At 42.9% G+C, this 27,393-nt stretch overlaps 1 protein-coding gene across 4 annotated transcripts in view; it reads right to left on the reverse strand.

The window, feature by feature from the left end:
- Window positions 1–23,012, reverse strand: part of ave (Protein aveugle) — a 54,348-nt gene extending 31,336 nt beyond the window's left edge. Inside the window, exons 1-3 of one of the 4 annotated variants that reach the window (XM_068348140.1) lie at window positions 22,700–23,012; window positions 20,193–20,368; window positions 19,152–19,222 (exon numbers count right to left, since the gene is read on the reverse strand). In XM_068348140.1, the coding sequence (XP_068204241.1) occupies window positions 19,152–19,199 (48 nt within the window). In that variant the 5' untranslated portion in view covers window positions 19,200–19,222; window positions 20,193–20,368; window positions 22,700–23,012. Of the gene's footprint in view, window positions 1–19,151; window positions 19,223–20,002; window positions 20,161–20,192; window positions 20,369–20,985; window positions 21,119–22,699 lie in introns of those variants that run through there. The other 3 variants (XM_068348141.1, XM_068348138.1, XM_068348139.1) reach the window with 3 other exon arrangements.
- Window positions 23,013–27,393: the final 4,381 nt, after the last annotated feature.

Here is a 27,393-nt window from a genome sequence, read left to right on the forward strand (position 1 = left end):
ACAGTCCTTACTATACTATTTTGTTACTAATTTTTAATATGTATATAAAATTTTGATGTTTTTACCTGGGGTTTTGCACGCATTAGCTATTCTATTGCCCGCCATACAACATTTTCACCATATGATACCAACTCTGGAACGAATTAATGTCGTATGGGGGGGTCTACTGTATTAATATTGAGGGAGGTCACAGCAATTGCCTGGACAGGAGACACAGATATGTGTCTTTCCTATTTTTCTAGCTTACTATCCTAAGCTATAATGATAATAGTAAGTGCTATTTTTAATGCATGAGTTTAATCTATCTGTATGATAAATTACCCCATACTTATTTCACCTTTTTCTTTCCTTACAGGAGGAGTCCAAGGTGAAGTGTGCAGTGATATACTGCAACCACAAGAGTAAGAACTTTTGTGGCCACAACATGTGCAGGTCTCATGCCCCCTGCTCCATTGCAACTGAAACCCTGAGATACTGGGATCCCAAAGATTGCAACATCTGCTCGGCCTTGATGACCGAGGGTTTCGGCCATCCCAAGACGACGGAGTCGAGGGATACTGCGAGGGAAACGCTTCGGAAATGGGTACGAGGGTTCCAGAAGAAATCTCCGGGACCGTACCTACCAAGCGTTATTATCAGAAGCCTGCTGTTCCCTAAGGCGACAGCTGATGGAGTCGTGCCTCAGGCACGACCCGGGCCTCCCTACGTACAACTTGCAATAGAGGTCAACATCAACGAGGCTCTACAAGACATGGACATCCATCAGGAGAGAATGTCAGAAGTGTCCTCAGACACCGAAAAGGGTCTCCTTCAAAAGACCCTGAAGAAGAGGTGGCCCAACCACCTGAGGAGGAAGAAGATCTCGAGTCCAAAGAAGCGGAGGACCCTCTTCTGTCTGTGACGGCATTTCAGCCTGTGCCGTCAACTTCTTCGGCTTCAACCCCTCAACCAGACCCGCCAAGCGCTTATGGCCCAGATCCAGCAGTTGGTCGATACTCTACGTAAGGAAAACATAGATATGAGGAAGGAATTCAAGGAAGCAAACCGCGTGGTTGCTTCTCATGGGTCCTACAAGCGGCCCAAAGTGTCTGACCTGCCACCATGCTCCGAAACCAATCCCTGGAGGTATGCAGAGTTCATGCCCATGATGAATGGGAAACTCTACATCTCGGAGAAGATGGGGGCCATCCCCCTTGACGATATCCAATTCTGGCCAAACCTTTCGGCTTACCCGGAATGTTTCATCCAGCTGAAGAGTGAGGCGGCATCTAAGGAAGAGACGGAACCTGAGGTGGTCATGGTTTTTGACCACGACAAGGGTCAGGCTCTCTTGACGAGTAGCCTGAAGAAGGCAGGCTATACAAACACTAGAGTTTCTGCGTTGAGCAAGAAGCACCTTACTTTCCTTGCTCCTTCATCCAGAGCTTTCCCCTTCACGTCCAAAGCTCTCCACAGTGTTCTTAAGGCAGTTGATGCAGGCAAACCACGTCCTACGCTAGAGGAGTGTAGGCCATTGTCTCTGGCCTTGCCCACGGGCGAGAAGGATTGTAACGAGGTCCACCTAACCTTCTCAGTAGCAAAACTCGACACGGACATTGCAGGACAGCAGTTCAATGAGAACCTCCCGAAGCTGTCGGACTTTCTCCTGAGAAGAGAACAGGAGACAATAGAGAGACTAGCCACCTCTCTGTCCCTCCAGAACTGCATGGAGATATGTGCAGGCATGGCAAGCACCCCGGACATGTATACAGTCCTAGCCAAGATGCACATGGCTATTCTGGTCAAGGACTTGCATGCTTTTGTGAAGGCCAGGAGGGCCTGCAGAGAGTTTGTGTTTGTCAATGCAACGGTCAAACACGAGCCTCGGAAGTTGATCCCTTCCTGTATCTGGGGCAAGGACCTCTTCCCAAAGGAAGCAGTCCAAGGGGTAGTCGCTAAAGCCGCCACGGAGAATAGGAACCTTCTCCAAAAGTGGGGCAGCTCTGCCAAGAGAAAATCTTTCCCTGATGCTGGTCCCCAACCTAAGAGGAAGACGAAGAAGCCAAGACTGCCTCCTCGACCTGTACAACATCCTACGGTCACTATGACCACGGTGCCCCAAATGGTTGCTCAGCCGCAAACCACTTTCCAGGTGGTGCCTCAACAGCTGGTAGCCCGTCACCAGCCTATAACCCAGGTTTTGAGAGGCACACCACTACCTTTCGCCCGAAAGGTAGAGGATCTAGACAAGGCTCCTCAAGAAACCCCTCAAGAGATAGAGGAGGACGTGGTCAGGGTGGCAAACCCTCCGGATCATCCAAGCAATGAGATGCTCCAGGTACAAGGAAGACTTCTCCACTTTCGGGATCGTTGGACCTTCGATCCCTGGGCCCACAGCCTAATCAAGAATGGACTAGGGTGGAAATAGAACAGATCTCCACCTTCATTTCCTCAATGAACAAAATGGTTATAAGGAGAGCAAAGTCTATCAAATTCTAGGGAAGGCTGTTTTGTGTTCCCAAGATGGACTCGGACAAGTTCATCGAGAATAACAAGTTCCGGATGTTAACCCTACAACACATAAGGACCCTGTTACCGAAAGGGGCGTACACAGTCTCAATAGACCTGGCAGATGCTTACTAGCACCTTCCAGTCAGCCGCCCCCTCTCCTCCTACCTAGGATTCAAGCTACGGAAGACAAAGTATGTCTTCATAGCATTGCCCTTTGGACTAAACATAGCCCCAAGGGTTTTCACGAAACTTGCGGACACAGTCGTACAACAGCTACGCTTAGAAGGCGTTCAGGTAGCTGCATACCTCGACGACTGGCTGGTGTGGGCAGCATCCAAGACTGCTTGTCTGCAGGCAGCTACAAAGGTGATCCAGTTCCTGGAACATCTGGGCTTCAAGATCAACTACAAGAAGTCTCGCCTCTCTCCAGCTCAAGAGTTTCAATGGTTGAGAATCCATTGGAACTTGCAGTCACACCGCCTCTCCATTCCACAAGAGAAGAGGAGAAAGATCGCCAGTTCTGTCAGGAGACTACTGAAATTCAACAGGATTTCAAGACGCCAACAGGAGAGAGTACTGGGCTCTCTCCAGTTCGCAGCAGCAACAGAACCAGTGCTAAGAGCACAGCGAAAAGATGCGTCAGGAGTCTGGAGAAGATACGCATCAAACGCTCAAAGAGATCAACAGAGACCGACACCGACCTTTCTGCGATCGCTTCTGAGGCCGTGGTAGAAGGTTAAGAGCCTAGCAAGGACTATTCCCTTACAACCACTTTAACCGTCAGTAGTCATCCACACGGATGCCTCAACTGAAGGATGGGGAGGTCATTCCCGTCAAAGGAAAGCTCAAGGGACCTGGTCATCCCTGTTCAAGACCTTTCACATCAACATTCTGGAGGCCACGGCAGTCCTCCTGACTTTGAAAAAGCTATCCCTCACAGATCAGCCGACATCAAGTTGGCCTTGGACAGCAAAGTGATAGTGAGATGTCTAAACCAACAAGGCTCGAGATCGCCCTACATCAACCACGTGATGTTGGCCATCTTTCACTTGGCAAGAAAGAAAAGATGGCCTTTATCAGCAGTTCACCTACAAGGGTTCCGCAGTTTGATGGCAGACGCTCTATCCAGGCGAAAGCCAATAGAGTCAGAATGGTTCCTAGACCCAGACTCATTCTCCTTCATCTTGGAAAAGTCCCAGAACTGCAGATCGACCTCTTCGCAACGAACGACAACAAGAAACTACCTCGATACGTAGCCCCATACGAGGACCCTCGGGCAGAAGTGATGGACGCCATGTCCCTCGATTGGAACAGATGGAGTCATATCTATCTGTTCCCGCCAACAGATCTCCTGCTGAAGGTCCTCAATAAGCTGAGATCCTTCAAGAGGACAGCAGCAGTGGTGGCTCCCAAGTGGTTCAAGAGCAATTGGTTCCCTCTGGTGATAGAACTGAGGCTAAGGCTGTTTCCTCTACCAGACCCAGTTCTATCCCAACTGGTTCAGAAGTCGACTGTCTACGGTTCATCACTGAGAACCAAAACCTTCATCTCATGATTTTCTCGCCTTAGCAGTCAAGAAAGGGTTTGGGATCTCGAAAGACAGCATCGACTTTATAGAAGAATACAAGTCAAAATCAACCAGAAGACAATACGAATCGTCTTGGAAGAATTGGGTCTCTTTTGTTAAAGCAAAAAAGCTGACAGAAATCTCGATAGACTTCTGCCTGTCCTTCGTCACCCACCTTCACGAACAAGGCTTGGCTTCCACTGCGATAACTATGTGTAAGTCGGCTTTGACTAGACCTCTTCTATACGCCTTCCAGGTGGACCTGTTGAACGAAATCTTCAACAAGATTCAGAAGGCATGCGCTAGACTTAAACCAGCAGCCCCTCCGAAGCCCATTTCTTGGTCTTTGCACAAAGTCTTGCACTATGCTTCAAACTTGAACAATGAAGATATCTCCTTAAAAGATCTAACACAGAAAGTGATATTTTTATTCGCTATAGCTTCAGGGGCTAGAGTTAGTGAAATAGTAGCCTTGTCAAGAGACGAGGGCCATATTCAGTTCACAGAAGAGGGAGACCTGAATCTTTTTCCCGATCCTACATTTCTAGCCAAAAACGAGCTACCCACCAAAAGGTGGGGTTCTTGGAGAATCTGTTCTCTGAAGGAAGATGTCTCTCTATGTCCAGTAGAGTGTCTAAAGGTCTATCTTCGAAGAACTTCAGACTTCAAGGGAGGACATCTCTTCATAGGCGAAACCTCAGGATCAAACTTATCCCTGAAACAACTGAGGGCGAAGCTCACCTACTTTATTCGCAGAGTGGATCCTGACAGTACACCCGCAGGTCATGATCCAAGAAACATTGCTTCCTCGCTGAACTTTTTTCAGCATATGGACTTTGATAGATTCCACTCATATACAGGGTGAAAATCCTTTAGAGTATATTATAAACATGCGAAGCAAGTGCATGAAATTAAACACTTTGTGGTGGGGGCAGGTAGTGTTATAAAACCTGTCGTCTAGTGCTGCGATGAACAGTGAACTGTTTGGGACTTTACAGTGAATGGTTGAAAAGGTGTTAACACCTTTAAGTGTAATACCTTTTATTAAGGGTCACCCTAGTGGCTCTTGGACTGTTCTTTATAGGTGTAGAGTCTAACCAATAACATCATTGCCGTGTGTACATTCGTACACAGTGTTTGAACACATCCAACATCTAAAGTGAAATTATCTTAATAACTTTGCAATATCTCTAAGTGGCCTTATTAACCCCTTTACCCCCAGGCTATTTGGAAATTTCCAACCCTTAACCCCCAGGGGGTTATTTTTTTCTCAGCACATTTTGCAGTATATTTTTTTTAAATTGCTCTAAGAGCCTTAATTTTTGTCATAGAGAGGTCAGGTTGGTTTCATTCTCTTGGAAAATGCCTGGATTTTCTCAAAAAATTATCAAAAATATGAAAAAAAATTATAAAATTTTTTTGCAAGGATGTACCGGTACGTCCATGGGGGTAAAGGGATGGCTTTTGTGGAACGTACCAGTACGTCCTTTGGGGGTAAAAGGGTTAACATATATTTCTTCCCTTACAGGTGATAAATATATATGTACTTTAAGAATGTTAGTTATGTAGTAAATGATTCAATTTTAATACATTCGTTATTGTATTTATTTTTGTCTATACAAATAAATACTAAAAATGTATTTGCGTCTTATTTGCCCCATGAGTAGCTGAATAAAACTAGCCAGAGTCCTTTAATTATTTTCCTAATGTAAAATACTTGAAGTTGCTTCAATGTATGAACATGTTTGTGCTAAGTTAATTCCACTTTGTTCTTATGTATACAAAACCTTGTTGCTTCTATAGTCAGTGTTGACAGTTTCCCTGCAGGGGGCAGGAAGCCCTAAGTTACTTCCAAATTTAGCGGATATGACGAATAACAGTAGCGTCATATATTTATGTGGTCTGGGTGACCATATAGAAGCTGATTCAAGGTAAAGGCACTTATACAACCCCACAGATATAGTACTTTCAAGTAATTCTCTGGTAAACTTCCATCAGGACGACATGGCTGAGCCCAAAAACGGATTATGAGCAAAGCAAAAAATCTATTTTTGGGTGAGATGGCCATGTCGTCCTGATGGACCCACCCTCCTTTCTAGAAAAGGAGTATATATATGTAACAAATATCCACCCAAAACTACTCTATCTGTAGCCAGTCATGCTTAATTGCAACAAGGAATGAGTTACTCCGTGTTGCTCCGTAGTAGTATGGGAAAGAGGATCCACTGGGTAACCTTGATGACAACTCCCCTTCATTTTCGCCACTCTTCCCCCTCAGAGCGAAAGCTCTATTCAGGGTGAAGATTGCCATGTGTCGTATCAGGAAATACGTCCCTTGATATTATGCGATATCCTTAAGAATTTTCTTAAGGATACTCGCGCCACGAGTTAGAATTCTGGAGACCTATGGTCAATTCTCTGGGAGTATCACTGTAGCTGAATATTCCTTAGAAAACTGCCTAAAGGGACCTTCCATCAGGACGACATGGCTATCTCACCCAAAAATAGATTTTTCGCTTTCCTCAAAATCTGTTATATATATATACCCACACAAACATATATATGTGTGCGTGCATGTATATATATATATATATATATATATATATATATATATATATATATATACACTCACACACATATATAAGTGTGTGTGTATACGTATGTGTGTGTGTGTGTATATATATATATATATATATATATATATATATATATATATATATATATATATATATATATATATATATATATATATATATATATATTATGTATATATATATCGAATTTTGAGCGAAGCGAAAAATCTATTTTTGGGTAAGATGGCCATGTCGTCCTGATGGAAGTTCCTTAAAGGCAGCTTCCTAGGGTATATTACAACTACGGCGATATTCCCAGAGAATTTACCTTAAGGTACCCAGAATTCTAACTCCTGGAGCGAGTATCCCTAAAAAAGACCTTAGGGATATCGTAAATATCAGTGGACGTATTCTTGACACGCCTCATAGCAATCTATACCCCGAATAGAGTTAACACTTCGTAGGGGTCAAATGGCAAGAAAACGAAAACGAGAAAGAAAAGGGGAGAGCCGTTCGTAAGGCCCTCTCTTCTCCCGTTTCGTAAGCGTGCCCTGCGCCGATTCTGGCGCCATCTGCATTCCTTGTAGCGAAACACGAGGTGCTACAGATACTGTATGTAGGGAGGGGTCCTACGGCCCTTTCATTGAAAGGGAAGGGCGGGTCCATCAGGACGACATGGCCATCTTACCCAAAAATAGATTTTTCGCTTCGCTCAAAATCCGTTTTTTGGGCTCAAGCCATGTCGTCCTGATGGAAGTATACCAGAGCATTACTGTATCTGTGGATTCTCAAAATGTGCCGTACTCCTCAGAAGTATTTCCCCCAGTCGACGCGACCTAGAGACCTAAGATGTTACCGTCATACATCTTTTCAACTAATCATAAACCATGATAGAGCTTCCTGCCCCCAACAGGGAAGAGTCTTACTAGACTCTGGGAAAGTCTCGAAGAGTACATATATCTAAGTATGAACCCCAGGCAAGCAAGTATAGTGGTCTCACCCCATACTGGGTAAAGCGAAGTTCGAAAAGAATCACTGTGTCAATATGAAATATCGACCAGTCCTCCGCTCAAAACACGTATTGGACAAAGGTTCATATCCGCTTAGGAGGAAACTCGTAAATCCGTCACCATCCCTTTATGGGATGGAGTCCTCCAGCTAAGGGGAAGCATAAACCAATGCAATATTAGCTTGCATAAGGGAACATTCTATTAGAATTATCCCCGGGTAAATATACATAGAATGAATGCTCACAGGTGGAGACGCAAGGTTCTCAAGAACCAGTTTATTGACAGGCAATAAACAAACAGGTTAACCACACTCATATATATATATATATATATATATATACAGTATATATATATATATATATATATATATATATATATATATATATAGAGGAGGATAACTAAAACTTTAAGCATAAGTATGATAGTAAACAGAAACTTGTTTGTCTGAAAGAAAAAACATTGGAGTCACTTTTAAGATACCAAAGTATCAAAGTCAACAGTCTGTTTTGCTAATCAGTCACATTAGCGTTAGAAACGCTCGGCACGCATGTTTGCACTTATGCTGGGTTCACCTTTGAAAGTGGAACAGTCAACATGGGTCACCCAGTACCCTCACATAGTTTGTAGTACAACATGTGACTACATACTCACCCTGGAATTAATTGTCCCAATTAAGCTACTGTTCCTCGCAGAGTTAAACAGCAGGGTTAACGACGCAACCCACTGCCACCACAGAACCTCTTAGTTGCTGCACTTGCTTCGCATAGTGACGAAAGAACACTCTGGAAGACTTCCAGCCAGTGTACGAACGAAGATGTCCAAATCCCTACAACTAAAGAAGTTTAAGGATGAAGCAACTTTCCTCGGATCGTGACCTGTGGGTGAACAGTCAGGATCCGCTCTGCGAATAAGATATGTGATTTTCGCCCTGAGTTGTTTCAGTAATAAATTTTTGAGCCTGACGTTTCTCCCCTGGCCAGATGGCCATCCTTGAAGTCTGAAGTTCTACGAAGATAGACCTTTAGGCATTCTACTGGACATAGAGATGCATCTTCTTTCAGAGGGCAGATTCTTCAGGGACCCCACCTGATGGTGGGTAACTCGGTCTTGGTGAGAAACGTAGGATCCGGAAATAGGTTCAGTTCACCCATCCAGGAACTGAACATGACCTTCCTCTCTCGAGAGGGGTATGATCTCACTAACCCTGGCCCCGGACGCGAGTGCAAAAAGGAGGATAACTTATGGGTCAAATCCTTTAACGCACACTCCTTATTGTTCAACAGCGAAGCAACATGAAGAACTTTTCTAAAGACCATGAATTGGGCTTTGGAGGTGCTAAAGGTCTGAGCCTAGCGCAGGCTTTCGGAACTTTTATAAAAGATCTCGTTAGCGAGGTCGACCTGGAAGGCATATAGAATGGGTCTTGTCAAAGCAGGCCTACATGAAAAATCGTGTTAGTTACCGATCCATAACCATGGAGATGGATGAAGAAAGACAAGCAGAAGTCCGTCGTGATCTCCTGCGGAATCTTCGTCTGGCAAGGCCTACCCATTCTCTCCAAGATGACTCATATTGCCTTATAAAAGGTTTGCACTTATAATCCTCTAGGAAGTCCATGCTGGCTTTCGAAATCCCGAAACACTTTCTCACCTGTTAAGGAAAGAAATCATGAGCTGCTGGGTCCGGGTTTTCTGTGATGAAGCGCAGACAATTGACTTCTGGACTCACTGGGTCAGAACTGGATCTGGTAGCGGTCGAAACTCCAATCGTAGTTCCAATGCCAGAGGGAACCCCACACTGTTCGGCCACTTGTGGGCCACTACTGCCGCTACTCCCTTAAATGATCTCAGTTTGTTGAGGACCCTCAACAGAAGGTTGTAAGGAGGGAACAGATAAATCCTGAACCATCTGTTCCAGTCGAGGGACATCGCGTCCACTGCTTCCGCCAAGGGGTCCTCGTACGGGGACAACTTCTTGTTGTCTTTCGTCGCAAAGAGGTCTAGCCGCAGTTCTGGGACTTGACTCAGAATGAAGGAGAATGGTCCTGCGTCTAGGAACCATTCCGACTCTATCGGTGTGAACCTGGATAGAGCGTCCGCTGTCACATTGCGGACTCCTTAAAGGTGAACTGCTGACAGGTACCATTTCTTCTTCCCCCAAATCGGAAGATGGCCAACATCACCTGGTTGAGAGGTGGCGACCTTGATCCTTGTCGATTCAAGCATCTCACAACTCCCCCGCTGTCCAGCACCAACCTAATGTGGATCGAGCGATGCGGGGAGACTTTCTTTAAGGAAAGAAGGACTGTCATAGTCTCTCGAAAATGACTGTGAGAGGTCTTGAATAGACTGGACCAAGACCCTTGGGCCTTTTTCTGATGAGAGTGAACTCCCCCATCCCTCCTTCGAGGCGTCTGAGTGACTCGTCACCGACGGGGGAGGTGGATGAAGAAGAACCGACTTCCTAAGGAGTCTGGCTTGGGACCAAGGCCTGAGAAGAGTATTTCGACGAAGCGGAACTGGTCTTCTCAGATCTCTTCGCGCATCTGATGCATAACTACTCCAATCTCCGGTTGCATCCTTTAGCTGTGCTCTTAGCACCGGGTCTGTCACCGAAGTAAACTGGAGAGACCCCAGTACACTCTCCAGTTCGCATCTGATATCCATACAGAATCTAGAAGTCTCTTGACAGAACCAGCTATCTCCTTTCTTTTCTCCGCCATGACGGAGAAAACGGTGTGACATTAGGTCCCAGTGGATTCACACCCACCGGAACTTAGAGATGGAGGAAGTTGAGACTTTTCCTGTTGATCTTGAAGCCTAGATAATCTAGGAAATGGATCACATACAGGGAAGCTTGCAAGCATTCTGTCCTGGGTGCTGCCCACACCAGCCAAAAATCCAGGTAGGCTACTACCTGAATTCCCTTTAGGCGTAATTGACTGAGAACTACGTTCGCAAGCATCGTGAAAATCCTTGGGGCTATTTTAAGCCCGAGAGGCATGGCTTTGAAGACGTATAGTCTTCGTTGTAGCCTTAACCTTAGGTAGGAGGGGAATCGACAATAGATTGGAACGTGCCGATAGGCGTCTGACAAAACTATGGAGGCGGTAAATGCCCTCTTGGGCAGTAAGGTCCTTATGTGTTGTATTGTTAGCATCTTGAACCTGTAGTTCGCTATGAACTTGTTAAGTGGCGACAAGTCCAGAATGACTCCGAGTTTTCCGAGTCTTTCTTGAGAACACAAAACAGCCTCCCTTGGAATTAGATGGACTTTACCCTTCGGATCACTTTTCCTCTAACAGTTCATGAATGAACTCCTCCAGAACGGGGGTGGAGTATAGGAAAAACGCCGAGGGTATGGGGATGGAGTACTGTACCAGCTCCAGCCCAGTCCCTTCTTGAGTAGGCTGTGGACGCAGGGATCGAAGGTCCACCGATCCCAAAAGCGTTGGAGACTCCCTCCTACCAATATCATCTAGCTCGGACTGTTGTCCTGAGGTCTTGCCTCTCTGACCGCGACCACCCATGAAACCCCTTCTCCTTGAGGGGCGCCTAGACGAAATTCTGGCTGCTCCTCTAGGCTTGTTCGACAGGCAGTTGACTGACCTTCGAACGATGGGTTGAATGCCGGAGACTGTGTCGACACGAATTGGGGAACCCACTGAAGTGTGGTCGGGGTTTTTGCCACCATCTGGGGCACTGAGGGCATCAGCAAATGCCGTTGCTGCTGAAGTCTACTTGACTTAGCTGGCCGAGAAAGTATCCTAATCCTTTTAGTCTTCCTCCAAGGATGGGGACCCCATCCGGGGAGGAATTTCTCTTGGTAGACAGGCCCCACTCCTGGAGAAGATTTCTATCGTCCGTGGCGGCCCTATCAACCTTTTTGACCGATTCACTAGGGAAAAGGTCTTTGTCCCAACTGTTGGAGGAGATTAGTTTCCTTGGCTCGTGCCTCATCGTAGCCCGGGCGAACACGAATTCCCTACAGGTTCTCTTCGCCCTGACGGAGCTGTAGAGATCCTTCGTCACAGTGGCCAGATGAGTCTTGATCACCACCATGAACGTTTCATGGACCTTGGGATCACTTGTCATCGTCTCAAACGTGGACTGAAGAGACAAAGAGGCAGCCAGTCTTTCTTTTGTCTAGAGTTCTCTCCGCAAAAGAAAGCCAGACAGCTTAGAGAGGATCTCGCCGAACCGGCGTCCGGCGAAATCCGCCTCCCACATCTGGACTGAGAAGGTAAGATGGACGTCCTTCCAGTCCTTGTTTTGCTTACTAAATCTTCCTTTCTAAAGGCCAGCAACAAGGGTTTACACTCCACCAGGGAGGGGAAAGGCTTGCCAGCCTCGACTGTTTTCAAAACCGCCGCAACCCTTTCAGCGAAAAAGGGGGAAGGCTGTGGCAGGAGAGGACACAAAGGAAGGGAGCCTCTTACTCAAATACAGCTACCTTTGAGTTCATGAAGCCCCTCTCTTTCATCGAAGAAGAAAGCAAGGCATGAGCCTAGCCTGGTCTATCACTACGACCTCCTTCGGCTCTGTCTCTTCCTTTGAAGCTGGTACCTCCTTCCACCGGACCTAGCAGTCCGGATGTGCCCCTGCAGTTACAATGCAGCTGCCTTCCCATTCTTCTCCCTCTGCCTTTGTTGGATCAAGCCAACAATGGAGGGAGGGCCTGCTCTACTGCGAGAGCAGATGATGTTGAGGGAGCAGGTTCAAGGACCTGAACCGGAGCAGCCGACCTCTCTCGGCCTCTTCCGCTACCTTGTTCGGAGCTCGAACTTCATCCTGGCCTTCTGCCAGGAGGTCTTCCTCCAGACGTTCGGACACGTCTGGCATCCTGTCGTCCAACTAGATGCTAAGTAAGGCGACCGTGACTTCAGCATCCACGGGATCTGAATTAAGGGGACCTCCTCTTGAGGTTGGGGAATCACTGTAACAGTTGATGCCCTAGGAAAAGAAAGCCCTCATCTTCTCATTTGGAAGATAAGGTCCAGAGGTAATCTTCTGAAAGCCCCTCACCCAGGTACGAAGCTTCTCCCTAGCTATATCCCTTGAATCCACCGTTGTAGGGGAGACGAAAACGGATTTTGAGCGAAGCGAAAAGAAAAAGCCTTAATAGATAGGTTAGTGCATATGAAACATACCTGGGGAACCCAATACCGGAGAACATCCATGGAGACAGCGCATGCCACACGCCTCCTTCAGAACCATGTCCGCAGAAGCCCTACTGCGGACGTTGCAGAAATACATCCGCACTACGGATGGTCCTCCTGTAAAGAGAAGAAATTTCCATGAGTATCAAGTGAACTACGTATCACTGGATATGCACAGTAGCATAACAAAACGGAAAAGAAAGGAAAGACACATCCTTGTATTTCCCGCACACCCAATTGTTGTAGCCTTCCAAATCATAAAATCGTATAGTTAATCTATGCCAGATTAACCAATGGAAAATTTCCAAAGGAAGAAGGTGTAGCCCCCCCTAAGGAATGATTTTAAAAAACCGGATAGTAGACAAGAAAGAACTCACTTTCTTATCTGTAAGGCCAACAACAACGGGTCGTGCAAGACCATAAAGAATAAGGAAAAGACACATACTTGTGAATCCCCCACAATCACCTGTGGAAGCCCACCAGCCATTAAAAACAAATGGTTAGTCTTTGCTAGAATAACCAAAGATCATATTTCCCGAGGGAAATTAGGTGTAGCTCACACCTAAGGTAAGATTTTACCATTCTGGCTAAAGATGAAAAGAGTTCTCTTTTCATCCCTGTAAGGCAACACCAAGTGATTGCACAAGGCAACACAAGTAAGTTAGAAAAGACAGTGTTGTAACCTACTATATCATGTTCTCCCCTGGTAGAAGACACTAAACAGGGAAGAACTGATACAGTACATGAGGGTGGTGTGCTGGCCGGCTCTTGCCGGTCAGCACCCCCACCCCCTTTTCCAAAGGTAGGTCTCAAGTATGCAACTTAGGATCACCCAGACGGGGGAGAACTCCAGTTCCTATGCCTGAACCGGTCGGTAGTGGTTGCCGGTCCATAGCTACCCGGTTGGCACCCAGCTGCCGGCCATCACTCTTAGTGGCCGGCCAACCGAGTGATGTAGCAGGCCGGCCCGGCAGCGGTGAGTAAACCCTGCCGGCTGGCATCCACCCCAGGTAGCGCCCGGCTGCCGGCCGCCACTCAAAGTGGCCGGCAGGTGAGCAAGGAGACCGGCCAGCAAAGGCATAAGACCACCGCCGACCGACAGCAAGAGAACTAGCGAACACCCCCCTACCGACGGCCGGCCACTAGGCCGGCAGACGGCAAGGACAACACAAGAAAAGACAACAGAATGGGTGCCGGGCTAAGAGGCTATGTACCTCCGCGCCCGACACCCGAAAGAGTGCCGAGAGGAAGGGGAGACAATAAGTCAAGCTTCCTGACCACTGCTTACTGAAACTACAGACGGTAGCGGTTGAGGGACCAAGGAAGGACCGGGCAGCACTCAAAGGATAGGGCCTCTGCCGGTCGGCACACTCTGCCGGCCGACAGGGGACCACGTCAGCTCCCCATCCCAACCTATGCTAGGTACGGATGTGAGACGACTGACACAAAGGAAACGGAAAATAGAAGGGAAGGACAGAGGGTCCTGTCCAACCTTGCCTTGGTTAAGGATCAATCCAAACTAAGAAAGCTCATCTCAGCCAGAGAGATCCAGGGAGGGAGGCCGGCACTACTGGCTGCCTCCCTAAAACCAAGGCAAGGAAGGAATTGCTATTCCGGAAAGGGAACATATCCCGAACCCGGAACAGCAAAGAGGACAAGTCTGAGGGGTCACCGAGCGAAGGGATCATAATTACCGAAACCTTCCAAGGTGAATCAAGGAGGATAAACCTCCTATGCCCGTGTCAGGCAGCAAGGGAGACTCTGCCCCACGCTAGACCAACACGGACTCAGACTAATACACTGCTGTACTGTCCCCCTCTGAACCAAATCAGTTGGAGCAGGAAGGTACAGTACTACTCCAGCATAGTTATATTTGAAAATTAATTCAAACAAACCACTAGAGTTAAGCCTAAGGCTTAAACAGAGGGAAAGGGTTTGCCCCTTCCCCAAAGAGAAGGGAGCAAACGGGGAAACAGATAATATTATAAAGACCTAAGACAACCTAGCCTAGGCACTAAGAGAATCGATTACCTAAATCACCGAAACTCACTCCAATACTATCTTGGAAATTACTCGAAAAGGGCTTGTATGTATAACGTTGCCTAACGCTTTAAGCAATATAAAATCACACTTGGAAGACTAATTATCATGCAGGAAGTACAAGGACCAACAACTAGGCTACGAAGACTAGTGTTGGTCAGCCTAGGCAAATCTTTCGCCAGGCGCACTACTAACGCATCATAACAGAATTCCTAATTAAGCTAAGCAGCTAATATTAAAGCGCAGGGGGCTGGGAACGTCGCTCTTGCTAACAAATAAATCCTATTCTAGCGAGCGACAGCGTCCATGACGCCTCCAGCAGGCAACAGCTCTTGTATCAAAGATAACTCTTTTAAATACTTTAATTTTAAACAAGAGCCTACATTTATACATAAAGGAAATAGTACTCAACTTATCCGAAGCAGAAGAAGTTGGAGAAAGCATAAAATGAGAGTAAATCCAAGATTTTGGTAGAAACACAGGAAAAAACACCGAGTTGTAAAGCTACGCAAAAAGGAATGCAGATGGCGCCAGAATCGGCGCAGGGCACGATTACGAAACGGGAGAAGAGAGGGCCTTACGAACGGCTCTCCCCTTTTCTTTCTCGTTTTCGTTTTCTTGCCATTTGACCCCTACGAAGTGTTAACTCTATTCGGGGTATAGATTGCTATGAGGCATGTCAAGAATACGTCCACTGATATTTACGATATCCCTAAGGTCTTTTTTAGGGATACTCGCTCCAGGAGTTAGAATTCTGGGTACCTTAAGGTAAATTCTCTGGGAATATCGCCGTAGTTGTAATATACCCTAGGAAGCTGCCTTTAAGGAACTTCCATCAGGACGACATGGCTTGAGCCCAAAAAATATATATATATATATATATATATATATATATATATATATATATATATATATATATATATATATATATATATATATATATACACACACACATATATACATGTGTGTGTATATGTATAAGTATATGTATATGTGTTGTGTGTATATATATGTGTATATATATACACACATACATATACTGTATATATATATGTGCGCATATACTGTATATATATATATATATATATATATATATATATATATATATATATATATATATATATATATATATATATATATATATATATATATATATATATATATATATAGTGGAACCTCTACACACGAACGTATCTACATCCAAATTTTCCAACATCCGAAGTAAAACTCGAGCAAATTTTTGACTCTACACCCGAATTTTATTTCGACACACGAAGTAGCAATTTTCGTCGTACCAGTTGTATCCGAATTTTTCGACACGCGAAGTACAATTCGAACACGTTCCGACTCTACACCCAAATGTTTTTTTCGACACCCGAAGTAAACAATACTCGTACGCGTAGTCGGTGCTCATAGCGCCTGAAGTGTTTTTTATTTCCGCCGATAGAAGGCAGCACATCGACCTCGGAGGGACGCTCAATTAGCGCGGCTTGGGTCAGTCCTCTGTTCTCGTCAGCTTCTTGCGGTTGTGCTCTTTGCGGTCTGATATTAACTGTGAATTAATCGTGATTTTTTACGTGCATCCATTAACGATAATTTACGTAAATCATGGGTCCAGAAAGGCTTAGTTTTGGCAGTGGTAGTGGTAGTGGTGAGAAAAGGGAGAAGAAAATGCTTTCTATAGAAATTAAGCAGGAAATTATTGAAAAACATGAGCGTGGCATCCGCGTGAGTGAACTTGCTAAACAGTATGGCCGTAATAGTATGTCGACGATCTCGACAATCCTTAAACAGAAGGAAGCTATTAAAGCAGTGAAACCTTCTAAGGGGATCACTATAATTTCCAAACGCCGTACCCCTATCATAGAAGAGATGGAACGACTTCTACTAGTGTGGATTAAGGATAGAGAGATCGTTGGCGACACCATCACCGAAACCGTTATCTGCGAGAAGGCGCACGCCATCTTTACGGACTTGAAGGAGGAGAGCTCTGGGGGTGATGCTGGGGAGAGTTCAACCGAGCCTTCCTCAGATGATTTCAAGGCATCTCGTGGCTGGTTCGAGAAATTTGAGAAACGGTCCGGGATTCATTCAGTTGTTCGCCACGGAGAGGCTGCTAGTGCGGACACAAAGGCTGCAACTGACTTTGTTAAGAAATTCGAAAATATCGTAAAGGAAGAAGGCTACGTAGAGCAGCAGGTGTTCAATTGTGATGAAACCGGGCTGTTTTGGAAGAAGATGCCGAGTCGAACCTACATCACTGCTGAAGAGAAGAAATTGCCTGGGCATAAGCCAATGAAGGATCGGTTGACTCTTGCTCTATGTGCCAACGCTAGCGGGGACTTTAAAGTCAAGCCCTTGCTTGTTTACCATTCGGAGAACCCTAGGGCCTTTAAAGCACACAACGTCGATAAGGATCAGCTTCATGTTTTCTGGCGATCCAACTCGAAGGCCTGGGTCACTAGGCAATTCTTTGTGCAATGGGTAAACCAAGTTTTCGGTCCTTCTGTGAAGAAGTATCTTCATGAGCAGAAATTGCCTTTAAAGTGCCTGCTATGCCTTTACAATGCACCCGCTCACCCCCCCGGACTTGAAGATGATATCTTCGATGAATTCAAGTTCATAAAGGTGCTGTATCTTCCACCAAATACCACCTCTATCCTCCAGCCCATGGACCAGCAAGTCATCTCTAATTTTAAGAAGCTGTACACCAAGCACTTATTCAAGCAGTGCTTTAATGTCACGCAAAGCACCAACTTAACTTTGCGTGAATTTTGGAGGGGCCACTTCAATATCGTGCACTGCTTAAAGATCATTGATCCGGCTTGGGTGGGATTAACTCGACGGACCCTCAATTCTGCATGGAAGAAGCTGTGGCCTGATGCAGTTTCTCCCCGAGATTTCGAGGGTTTTGACCCCGAACCTGATCCCGTGGTCGGTGCAGCGGAAGCCGTAGAGGAAATAGTCTCCCTTGGCAAGTCCATGGGTCTGGAGGTCAACGCAGATGACGTTACGGAACTCGTCGCCGAACATCACGACGAACTGACGACGGATGAGCTCAAGGAACTCCATGCTATGTCGGAGCACATGAGTGATGACGAGGAAGAGAGCGAGGAGGTAGAACATGTGTTAGGTTCAGCGCAAATAAAAGAGGTGTTAGGAAAATATCAAGACGTGGTCGACTTCATCGACAAATACCATCCAAAGAAATTGCAGGTTTGTCGTGTAGTTTCTCAATTCGATGATGTTTGCCTAACGCACTTTTGAAACATTCTGAAAAGCCGTACGAAGCAATTATCTATCGATGCTTTCTTTAAAAAACTGCGAAGCGAACTCGCGATGAAGAGGATGTAAGTGAACCGAAGAAAACGGCAAAGAGTGAAGAGGAAGAAAGTGAAACACAGAAAACGGAAAAGAGTGAAGCAAAAGAAATTCAGTCAATTTTAAATGTAAGTGATAGTGATTAAAATTACGTAATCATCAAAAAGAAAAAAAGAAAATGTAAAAAGAAATATAAAATATAAAAAAAAAAAAAAAAAAATAAGCTAAGTTATGTTAAAGTTCACTTAGTGTAAGTTAGAATAAGTTACGGTAGTGTTACGTTTATCGTAGTTAATCTCTCTACCTCCTCGCCGTCCGTCCGTCTCCTCTCTCCTCTGCGTAGCGAAGACGAACAACACCTGCGCTGGAGTTTCTAAGGTAAATGACGCTAAAAACCCGTTTCTTATTTATCATTTTTTGCTAATTCTTCTTATTTACATGTCTATTATCTAATTTAGTGTTCATTATTCTCATGGGAAAGTTATGTGTAGTAGTTTATTAAGAAGTTATCATAGGTTTTTGGGCTCAACCACGGATTAATGCTATTTCAATGTATTCTTATGGGAAAATTCGTTTCTACATCCGAACAATTTCTACATCCGAAGTCGGTTCTGGAACGGATTAAATTCGTATGTAGAGGTTCCACTGTATATATATATATATATATATATATATATATATATATATATATATATATATATATACTGTATATATATATATATATATCCCAACATAGAATTCGGTATTAAATGCCATTCGTGGGTGATATTTACATTGATTGAAATCATGTGTGTTTGTGATATATATTCATATATACCTCTATATATATATATATATATATATATATATATATATATATAGAGAGAGAGAGAGAGAGAGAGAGAGAGAGAGAGAGAGAGAGAGAGATGAATTGATTTCTGTTTAATTCACCACCAATGAGACGATTAGCCATAACTATCAACTAATCAACATCCTATAGGTAGCAACCATACCTTAGACTTTGGGGTCTGGCCAGCATCAACTCCTAATGTCATGGTCATTGCTTCAAAAGGCTACAGAACACCTGAAACAGATAGAAAAAGTCATATTATCAAAAACTTCTTTCATACCCTAAAATGCTAAATTTTACTGAATTGAACTTAGTCTGAAATAAATTTACATTTCAGAGCCTTTCTATCAAAATCAACATCAGAAAGGCATACTAATATCGTAATAAGTTGTGAATTTAACAATAAAAGCAGAGAGACTTTAATAATTTTCTATATCTATAGTTGTTGTTATTTTGAAGGGAGTTGATAAGCATTTGTTGTATTTGGACATGCACAACATGAGCATTTGTAAAAAAAAAATTTAACAGCTAGGTAACTTTATAACAATACAGTTCAGTAACTTTCTAACGGATGAAAATTCATTAGTTTTGAGTATTTTTGGGACTCAAGTTACCGACTGGGTGTCAAAGTGCGCAGCTCAAACAAAGAATTCTTAAACAGGTCTAAATAAACCTTCACGCTGAACTGAAAAAAGTTAAATCGAAATGATCAACTCATTACACAAGAAATGAAGCAACCTTAAAAAGCAAAAAACCAATTTTAGGGTAAATGATGACGTGAAAACATTTACACTACATAACTTGATCTTCTTCATTTACTTAAAATTCTTATAAATTGGAATTACTTTTTGCAATCAACAAAACATCAGAGATTTTTAAAAAGTGTTTGATAGTTTTCCTAATTATACAAACCAGAGTCCTTTAATAAGAGTATGACTACAGCATAGCTGGAAAGGCTGTTAGAATTTTAACTAGGTATCTAAAATCACACTGAACTAAACACTCACTTCTTACCTTAGGCCTATGGCTTGCAGGATGGTTGAAGCAAGAAGTGTAACTTAAATAACTCAAGTCAGGAAAAATTCAAATTACTTTAAAAATGAGAAAATTGTTCCTATATGAATACAAACAATTGTCCTTTAATAAGAGACTTCTCCTTATGGGGGGAAAAAGTCCCTTGGAACTAAAATTTAGCTGGTTTAACTTTTCCAGAAAATGTAAGAACCCCTTGTCCTGTATAAAAACAGAGGTGATGACTCCTGCCAACATCCAGACAATCTGAGCATGTGGTCACAGGCATCAGGTTAGGCCCACAATAAGTGTACAGTAATCTCTCAGCTATTGCAAGTGTTCTGTTCTGGGATCCCACCTACGAGATAGCTGAAAAACCATAAAGTACAGTAGATACAAAACTCTATGGTGCATATTTCTTTCTTATTTTTAATAATTTTCCTAGTTTCCTTTTATTTTCTTTAAAAATGGAGTTTTTATGATAAAACAAAGTTTTATAAATACTTACCTGGTAGTTATATATATATTCAGCTATATATATATATATATATATATATATATATATATATATATATATATATATATATATATATATATATATATATATATATATATATATATATATATATATATATATATATACTGCCAGGTAAGTACTATTCATAAAAATATGTTTTGATACTGTTACTGTTTTTAAAATATTTTATTTTAATTTTTCATTATTTCTCATATTTCCTTTCCTCACTGGGCTATTTTTCCCTTGTTTGAGCCCTTAGGCTTATGGCATCTTGCTTTTCCAGTTAGGGTTGTAGCTTAGCTAGTAATAATAATAATAAAAGAGAAAGCAAAAAAGCATTAATCAGCCAATGCAGGACATAAGGAGGCACTGTACATTAGTAAACAATCATGGCTGAAGCCTAAGTGAAGGTGGCTCCACCTGTTGGGTGGGAGAGGCTTACCACCACCCATCTGGCAATTATGCTTACCATATTAAAAGCTTAACAGCTATTCCAACTTCACTGAAGTAATAACCCCATTAAATTTTGTGGGTTTGCATTATGTGTAGGAATAAACAGGTTTCAGATAGTTATCAATGTCAAAATCTCTCAAGACACACACATTTATCAGGGTAGACATATTTTTTCTGACAGGGAAATAACCGTATATTAGAAATGTTTGCAACAGAAACTTCCTTCCCAAAATTAACATCGAAACGAAGGTAAGTGACTGACAATTAATAAGGCATGTGATAATGATGAAGGGTCTGAAATTTTTCATTAATCTACGTATCTAGGTTAACATTAGTCCCAATTATAGATTACCTAGGTAAAGAAAGTGCTTGAAAAGCTCTATCCAACTATGTAAGCTCCAGTTACCAACCTAATATTGTCCGTTAATGCATATAAACAAAAATGTACAGGTTAAAAGGAAATTCTATAATTCACAACTTATTTAGCAGATATAGAGTCAGTGCAGTTTGTAGTACAACAGATGCACCTGCCAACTGGTCTCAGTATAGGTCACTGAAGGTTATAGGGAGATGTATGTATGATAGCGGCCACCTGTATGTATGATGACGGCCAACTAAGAATACAGCAGTGTAAGGGGGGTCACAAAGGGGAGTTAGTACCCCCATTAGGTAAGTACGTAAGTAGGTAGGGGCACGGTTTGTAGGTTAGGTAAGATGCAGAAATTCAGGTATTTGGTGTTCATTTTCTATGCAAGTGGGAGGAACTGGCCACTAATATACAAAAGCTGCTAGGGGATTATGTCAGCTTAAGCCGATCCGTGTATGCCATTCTACAAAGCTTCCTACTTAGAATCTGTTCCACCTAATCCCGAGATGGATTCAATATCCTGAGTTGGATTCGTGAATTTGAGCCATGAAGCCCAGCAATGGGGCCTGAGAGGTCATTCTGTGAATCAGCACCAATATGCCACTGCTGGAGTAACCCTGCACTTGCAGTATGAAGCAAAAGCTTCTAAGCAGGAAACAATGATGGAAAAAAGGATGCAGTAACAAAATTATAGTAGAAGCCAAAGAACAAAAGCCAGTTAGGGGGAAGAACGGATGCTGCAAAAAAAAAAAAACTTGGAGCCTTTGAATATCAGTGGCCAGTTCTTCCAGCGAGCATAAAACAGGAGGGCTAAAGCCGCCTTGCGACGCCCCTTACACTGCCGTATTCTTAGTCAGCCGTCATTATACATAAAGGTGGCTGCTAACATACATATACCCCAAAAACTTCTAGTAAATGATAATAACGCGCTTGAGATTCACTAGCGACAATAACCCACTATAAGTTATAGGGGTCTATGTATGATGCCGGGTGACTTAGATACGGCAGTGTAAGGGGAGTAGGTAAGGCCAGGGCTTGTGGGTTAGGTTACAGGGCAAAGTTTAGGTTAGTTGATGTCAACTGGCCGCTGATATACAAAGGCTCTAAATTATCTCCTGAGGTAGGTTATTCCAGTTATTAACCTCGAAACATCTTCGTGCTACATATTCTTGTTGCTGATTGCCATCCTACTGATTACACACAAAAGCAACCTTGAGTGTTCTTTTGATTGCTTATTTCGTGATTTGGGCATTTCTCTGTAAATATCCCCCACATTTGCATATATCACAAAATATCCAGTTGGTAAAATGCATACGGACCATGGCTACGGGTTTAGAAAGAAATGAATGTATCATGCAATTACCTCAATAACTAATATAATAGGTCAAGCAGCACAAACAACATAAGCGACGGAAATAATACTCGATAACACTTAAATATGAGGCTTTCAGAACTGGTCGCTTAGAAGGATTTGTTTGTTGTTAAACTTTTGTTTACTTTCTTACGATGTCACAATGTCAAGATAACCTGTTTTTTTCTACATATAAATGTAAAATGTCCTAATGTTAACCGAACGTAAATTTCCGTTACTAAGCATTTTCCAAAACTGAAAAAAATATTGTCAAAACAGCTAAATCTTTGTCATTAGGAAATAGCCTTGAGTTTGATGACGATGTAGATTAATTAAGCTTCATTACTGACAAACAAATTTGTTACACGAAGCATTTGTCACTGAAGATGTTGGTCTATGGGGAAGTTGAACGGTTTGAGGGACCTGGTATGGAGCCATGAAGAATCCTTAGTTTTATGGAGTGCTTCAAATAGCCCAATTTACATTCCCCACACGAGTAAGTGGCTAACTGTAACAATGCATTATTCAGCCTGGATAATTGTTATCTCATAATTAGGATTATAGGTAGAGTTAGAATAAATTAAAGAGCCATAATTTATTGATCAAAATATGTCTTCCTGACAAAAAAAGAAAAAAGAAAAAAAAACAATCAATAAAGAACCAATGATCATATAACAATAACATTATTAATAGTAATAATAAGAGTAACAGTGATGACAATCGTCAATACAATAATGAGAAAAATGACAATAGGGCTAATAAGCTTGAATTTCCGTTCGATAGAAATAACGATAAGTTATACAGTATATACAAAATGGGGTAAAAGAAAAAGTGCGCTATGACCGCGATTACGACTTGATTCGATTCATATTAAGTTTGAACGGGGAAAGGAGCTTAATTACGAAATATGAGGGTGAAATGAAGATTATCCTTTTACAAAATGGGATGTTATGTCTCGATGAAAGAATCATTAATTCCGCAGGGACCTTAGGGAGTAAAGGGTTGGACAACCCCACCAGCAACATTTCTCTACATTTCAATGGTCTTACAATCTTTCAAACTACCACTATCCTTGACATGATGGCCCACTTCCACTACCACCATCATCCTTCCTATGCTCACATCTGTCTACAACTAAAAACCATTCAAATTTCCTTTTGTTTTAACAATCAACCTTCTGAATTTTACAGATCACCGACAGGCCGAACAAGGGAAGAATTGTTGGCTACTGTACAATGAACGAAACTTCTGTCATACAGTTACCTCTTGAACATAAACAGACGACCTTCTCCCTGCTTGAAACCGGTTCACTCGAAGGATTTATAATTATTTACCTAATTCTACGAATTTCCAATTTTTTTTTATAAAGTAAACGTTACTTTGTGTAAGGTACCGCCCACCCAATGGAATACTACCGTTAGAGAGTTATAATAGTTATTTTGTCCTTTGGCTGGCCAAACAGTGTATATATATATATATATATATATATATATATATATATATATATATATATATATATATATATATATATATATATATATATATATATATAGCCTTGAATACAATTTTTGTGGAGATAAGGCAACTTACAGCCAGTATTTGGTTACAAGAAAATAAAATCAGGGACATCAAGGTTATGTGGTAGGGCATCAAGGCCTTTGCCATGGTCATTTTGAAGCTTGTATGTATGTATATATGTATGTATGTATGTTTTATGTGCGTATGTGAGGAAAGCTATAGTGGGTGTTATATGGTGCGATATTTTTCTTTCACTTAATTTACCAATCTGAGAATTTTTTTTTTTTTTTTTTTTTTTTTGGTGCTGATACATCATACTGTGATTTCCACCGGATCTAGCGCACTGTGGTGACATCAACAATTTTAGTACAATGAATTTTCTTTTCACGTTATATACCCATATCTTGCCTAGCGAATTTTATTAAGCAAATCTATTTTTACCCTTGATGTTTAGTTAAACAAAATATTCATATGATGAATATTTTAATAGTAAAGAAAAGGTTTATCTTGATATAAAAATATATTATCGAAATCATGCATCAATTATCGTAATCTATATTTTATTTCAAACACAAGACCACTCTAAAGGCCGATTCACATAACCTGTTTTCTTTTCAACAGGCAAGCCATCGTTTAAATGACTCATCAGGTTGACGGCGGTCCACGGTCATCAGCCGTCCGGGTCGACTCGGCTTTCTTCTTTGACGGCCGTAACTTAGCCATCCAACCAACGGGTGGATGATGGTTTGTGTGAACGAGGACCGTATCGTACGCGTTCGTTTCTTGGCCTGCAACCGTGGCTTTTCCCCATAGAGTCATAGAGCGTACCATTAGTTCATTATTGACAGTTAACACCATGGATGAGATGTTACCTGAACTTGCATAAGGGTATGGTAAGTAGTGTGACATGAAAAATTTTTTTCTGTGAAGTAACAAAATTTGTTATCAGAGATGAGAGTAAAGGCCGATTCACACGACCCGTTTTCTTTCCGACAGGCTGGGTGGTGGCTAACCTCCGTCGAACATTCACACGAGGCGTTCCGTATCCGTTTACCAGCGCGCGGTTTTCATCGTATACTTAGAATCTGTCACGGGAACACCGAGTAAATTACGATAATTTTGACACTATAAGATGTTGGTTGATAACTGTGTTGATAAAATAAGTTATGCAACTTCATTATACTCTAAACACCATGCCAAGAATATTAAAATTATGATAAACTCACCTGTTTTATTTATTGCCTCTCCAGTCATTTTCCATATCTTTTATTTATGTATATTATTTTTTTGGGCTCAAGCCATGTCGTCCTGAAGGAAGTTCCTAAGGTAGCTTCTAAAGGATATATTATATACTACAGTGATATTCCCAGAGAATTACCCTTCAGGTCCCAGAATTTTAACTCCTGGAGCGAATATCCTTAAATTTTCTCAAGGATATCGTGTATATTAGAGGACGTATTCTTGACACGTCACATAGCAATCTTCGCCCCGAAGAGTATTAACGCTTCGAGGGGGGGACGTGGCAAAAGAATAGAAGGGGCCCGTAACAAGGATACCCCCGCTCCCGTACTACTATTAACAACCACCCCAGCGCCATTCCCAGGATGGCGGACTTTCCTAATTTTGTAGCGATTTCGCTTAGTGGTGTTCCCTGTTGATCTAACTTTTCGATCGATTTTCAAGGATTTATTATGCATTCTCCGACTTTTTTCGCCATCGGAAAGTTGAGTATTGGATCTTTACAATGAATAGTTTTTTAGCTTCCTTTTCACAGTGAAATTTGAGTAATTTATTGTGTTTAGAGCTAGCCTGTACCGGAGGCGCTATGAGGGCTGTAGTTCGTTGGGCATGTTATTTAGTTAGCAGAACAACCTCCCGGTTTTTAAATAGCTTCATATTTCACTAATTAATTATTTTATTATGTAGCTATTTAGGCAATATATTCTTGTAAAGATATTTACACTGTGCATATTTTTCCTTTCCATGTCGATCGTATTGTTAGAGTCTCGGTGAGTGAGGTAACCGAGATCTTGTCTCGCCTAGGTTTCTATCCTAGGCCTGTTATTATACGTTAGACACTCTCCGGTTACCCTTGTGTACGGTGATTTCAATTAGGCAGAGATAGATATCTCTTTTAATTGAATGAACTTTACCCCTCTCAAAAAAGGGGTTTAAGGGTAATCCCTCCTCCCTCTGAGTGTAGCCTCTGGCTACAACCTTAGCGGGTCGGCCTCAAATTTTTAATTCAGGCATGACTTTCCTACGGTTTTTCTGGCCTTCCTCCATAACCGCAGATGCAGGTTTTTGGGGTTTTGGCCAGAATCTCAGAGTTTTTAGTCTGTGGTCGGTAGCTACCTGGCAAGTTGAATAGAATTCTCTTGCTACGTTAGGCTACCGACATAGGAGGCTAGACCTCCCTAGGCTACTCCTGAAGGGTTTGTACGATATGACCCTTCTTCCTGTGACCTAGCAGACTAGTCCTGTGTTAGTGGACCCTAGGCTGAGGAATAGATTCTTCTTATTCTTTGAGGACACTGGCACTTCAACCCCATTTCCTTTCCTTTCAAGGTGGTGGCGAGGGTGCTACCAACCTCTTATTTGTATTAATCTATCCCTAGGCTAAGGAATAGAATTCTTTAGCCGCCTGGGATAGTTCTAATACAGAAACGGAGTTGTTAGGTGGGGCAGGACAGGCTAAGGCCAGCTCCTGCTGTACCTTTCTCAGGACCCTCTTTCCCTTCCCTTCTATCCCTTTATGTTGGCGATCCCGGCAACCTTACTGTTACCGGTGGGTTGCCGGGATCAACCAGACTCCCCCTCTTTCAGTTGATAGCTGCCGGCCGGCAGTCTTAACATCTGTCGGCCGGCAGTAATGACAGCTGTGAGCTGCCGGCCATTTTTGTTGCCGGCCGGCAGTAAGGACTACTGCCAGCCGGCAGTAAAGACTGCTGCCGGCTGGCATTCATGGCTGCTGCCAGCCGGCAGTCATGGTGACTGCTGGCAGGCAACTAGGGCAGCTGCTGGCCATGTTGGCTGTAAGTGGGAAGTCCCTTCTGTTTATAAAGGTTCTTCAGTTCTTTCTTGAACTGCTAGCTACAGTGGCTACTGCTGGGGTAGTGCCTACCAGGCCGGCACAGAATGGTGCCTGCTCAACTGGCAGCACTCCGACTGTACTAGTACTGCCGGCC

Source organism: Palaemon carinicauda, chromosome 24 (assembly GCF_036898095.1).
Source record: "Palaemon carinicauda isolate YSFRI2023 chromosome 24, ASM3689809v2, whole genome shotgun sequence".
Lineage (NCBI taxonomy): Eukaryota > Metazoa > Arthropoda > Malacostraca > Decapoda > Palaemonidae > Palaemon > Palaemon carinicauda.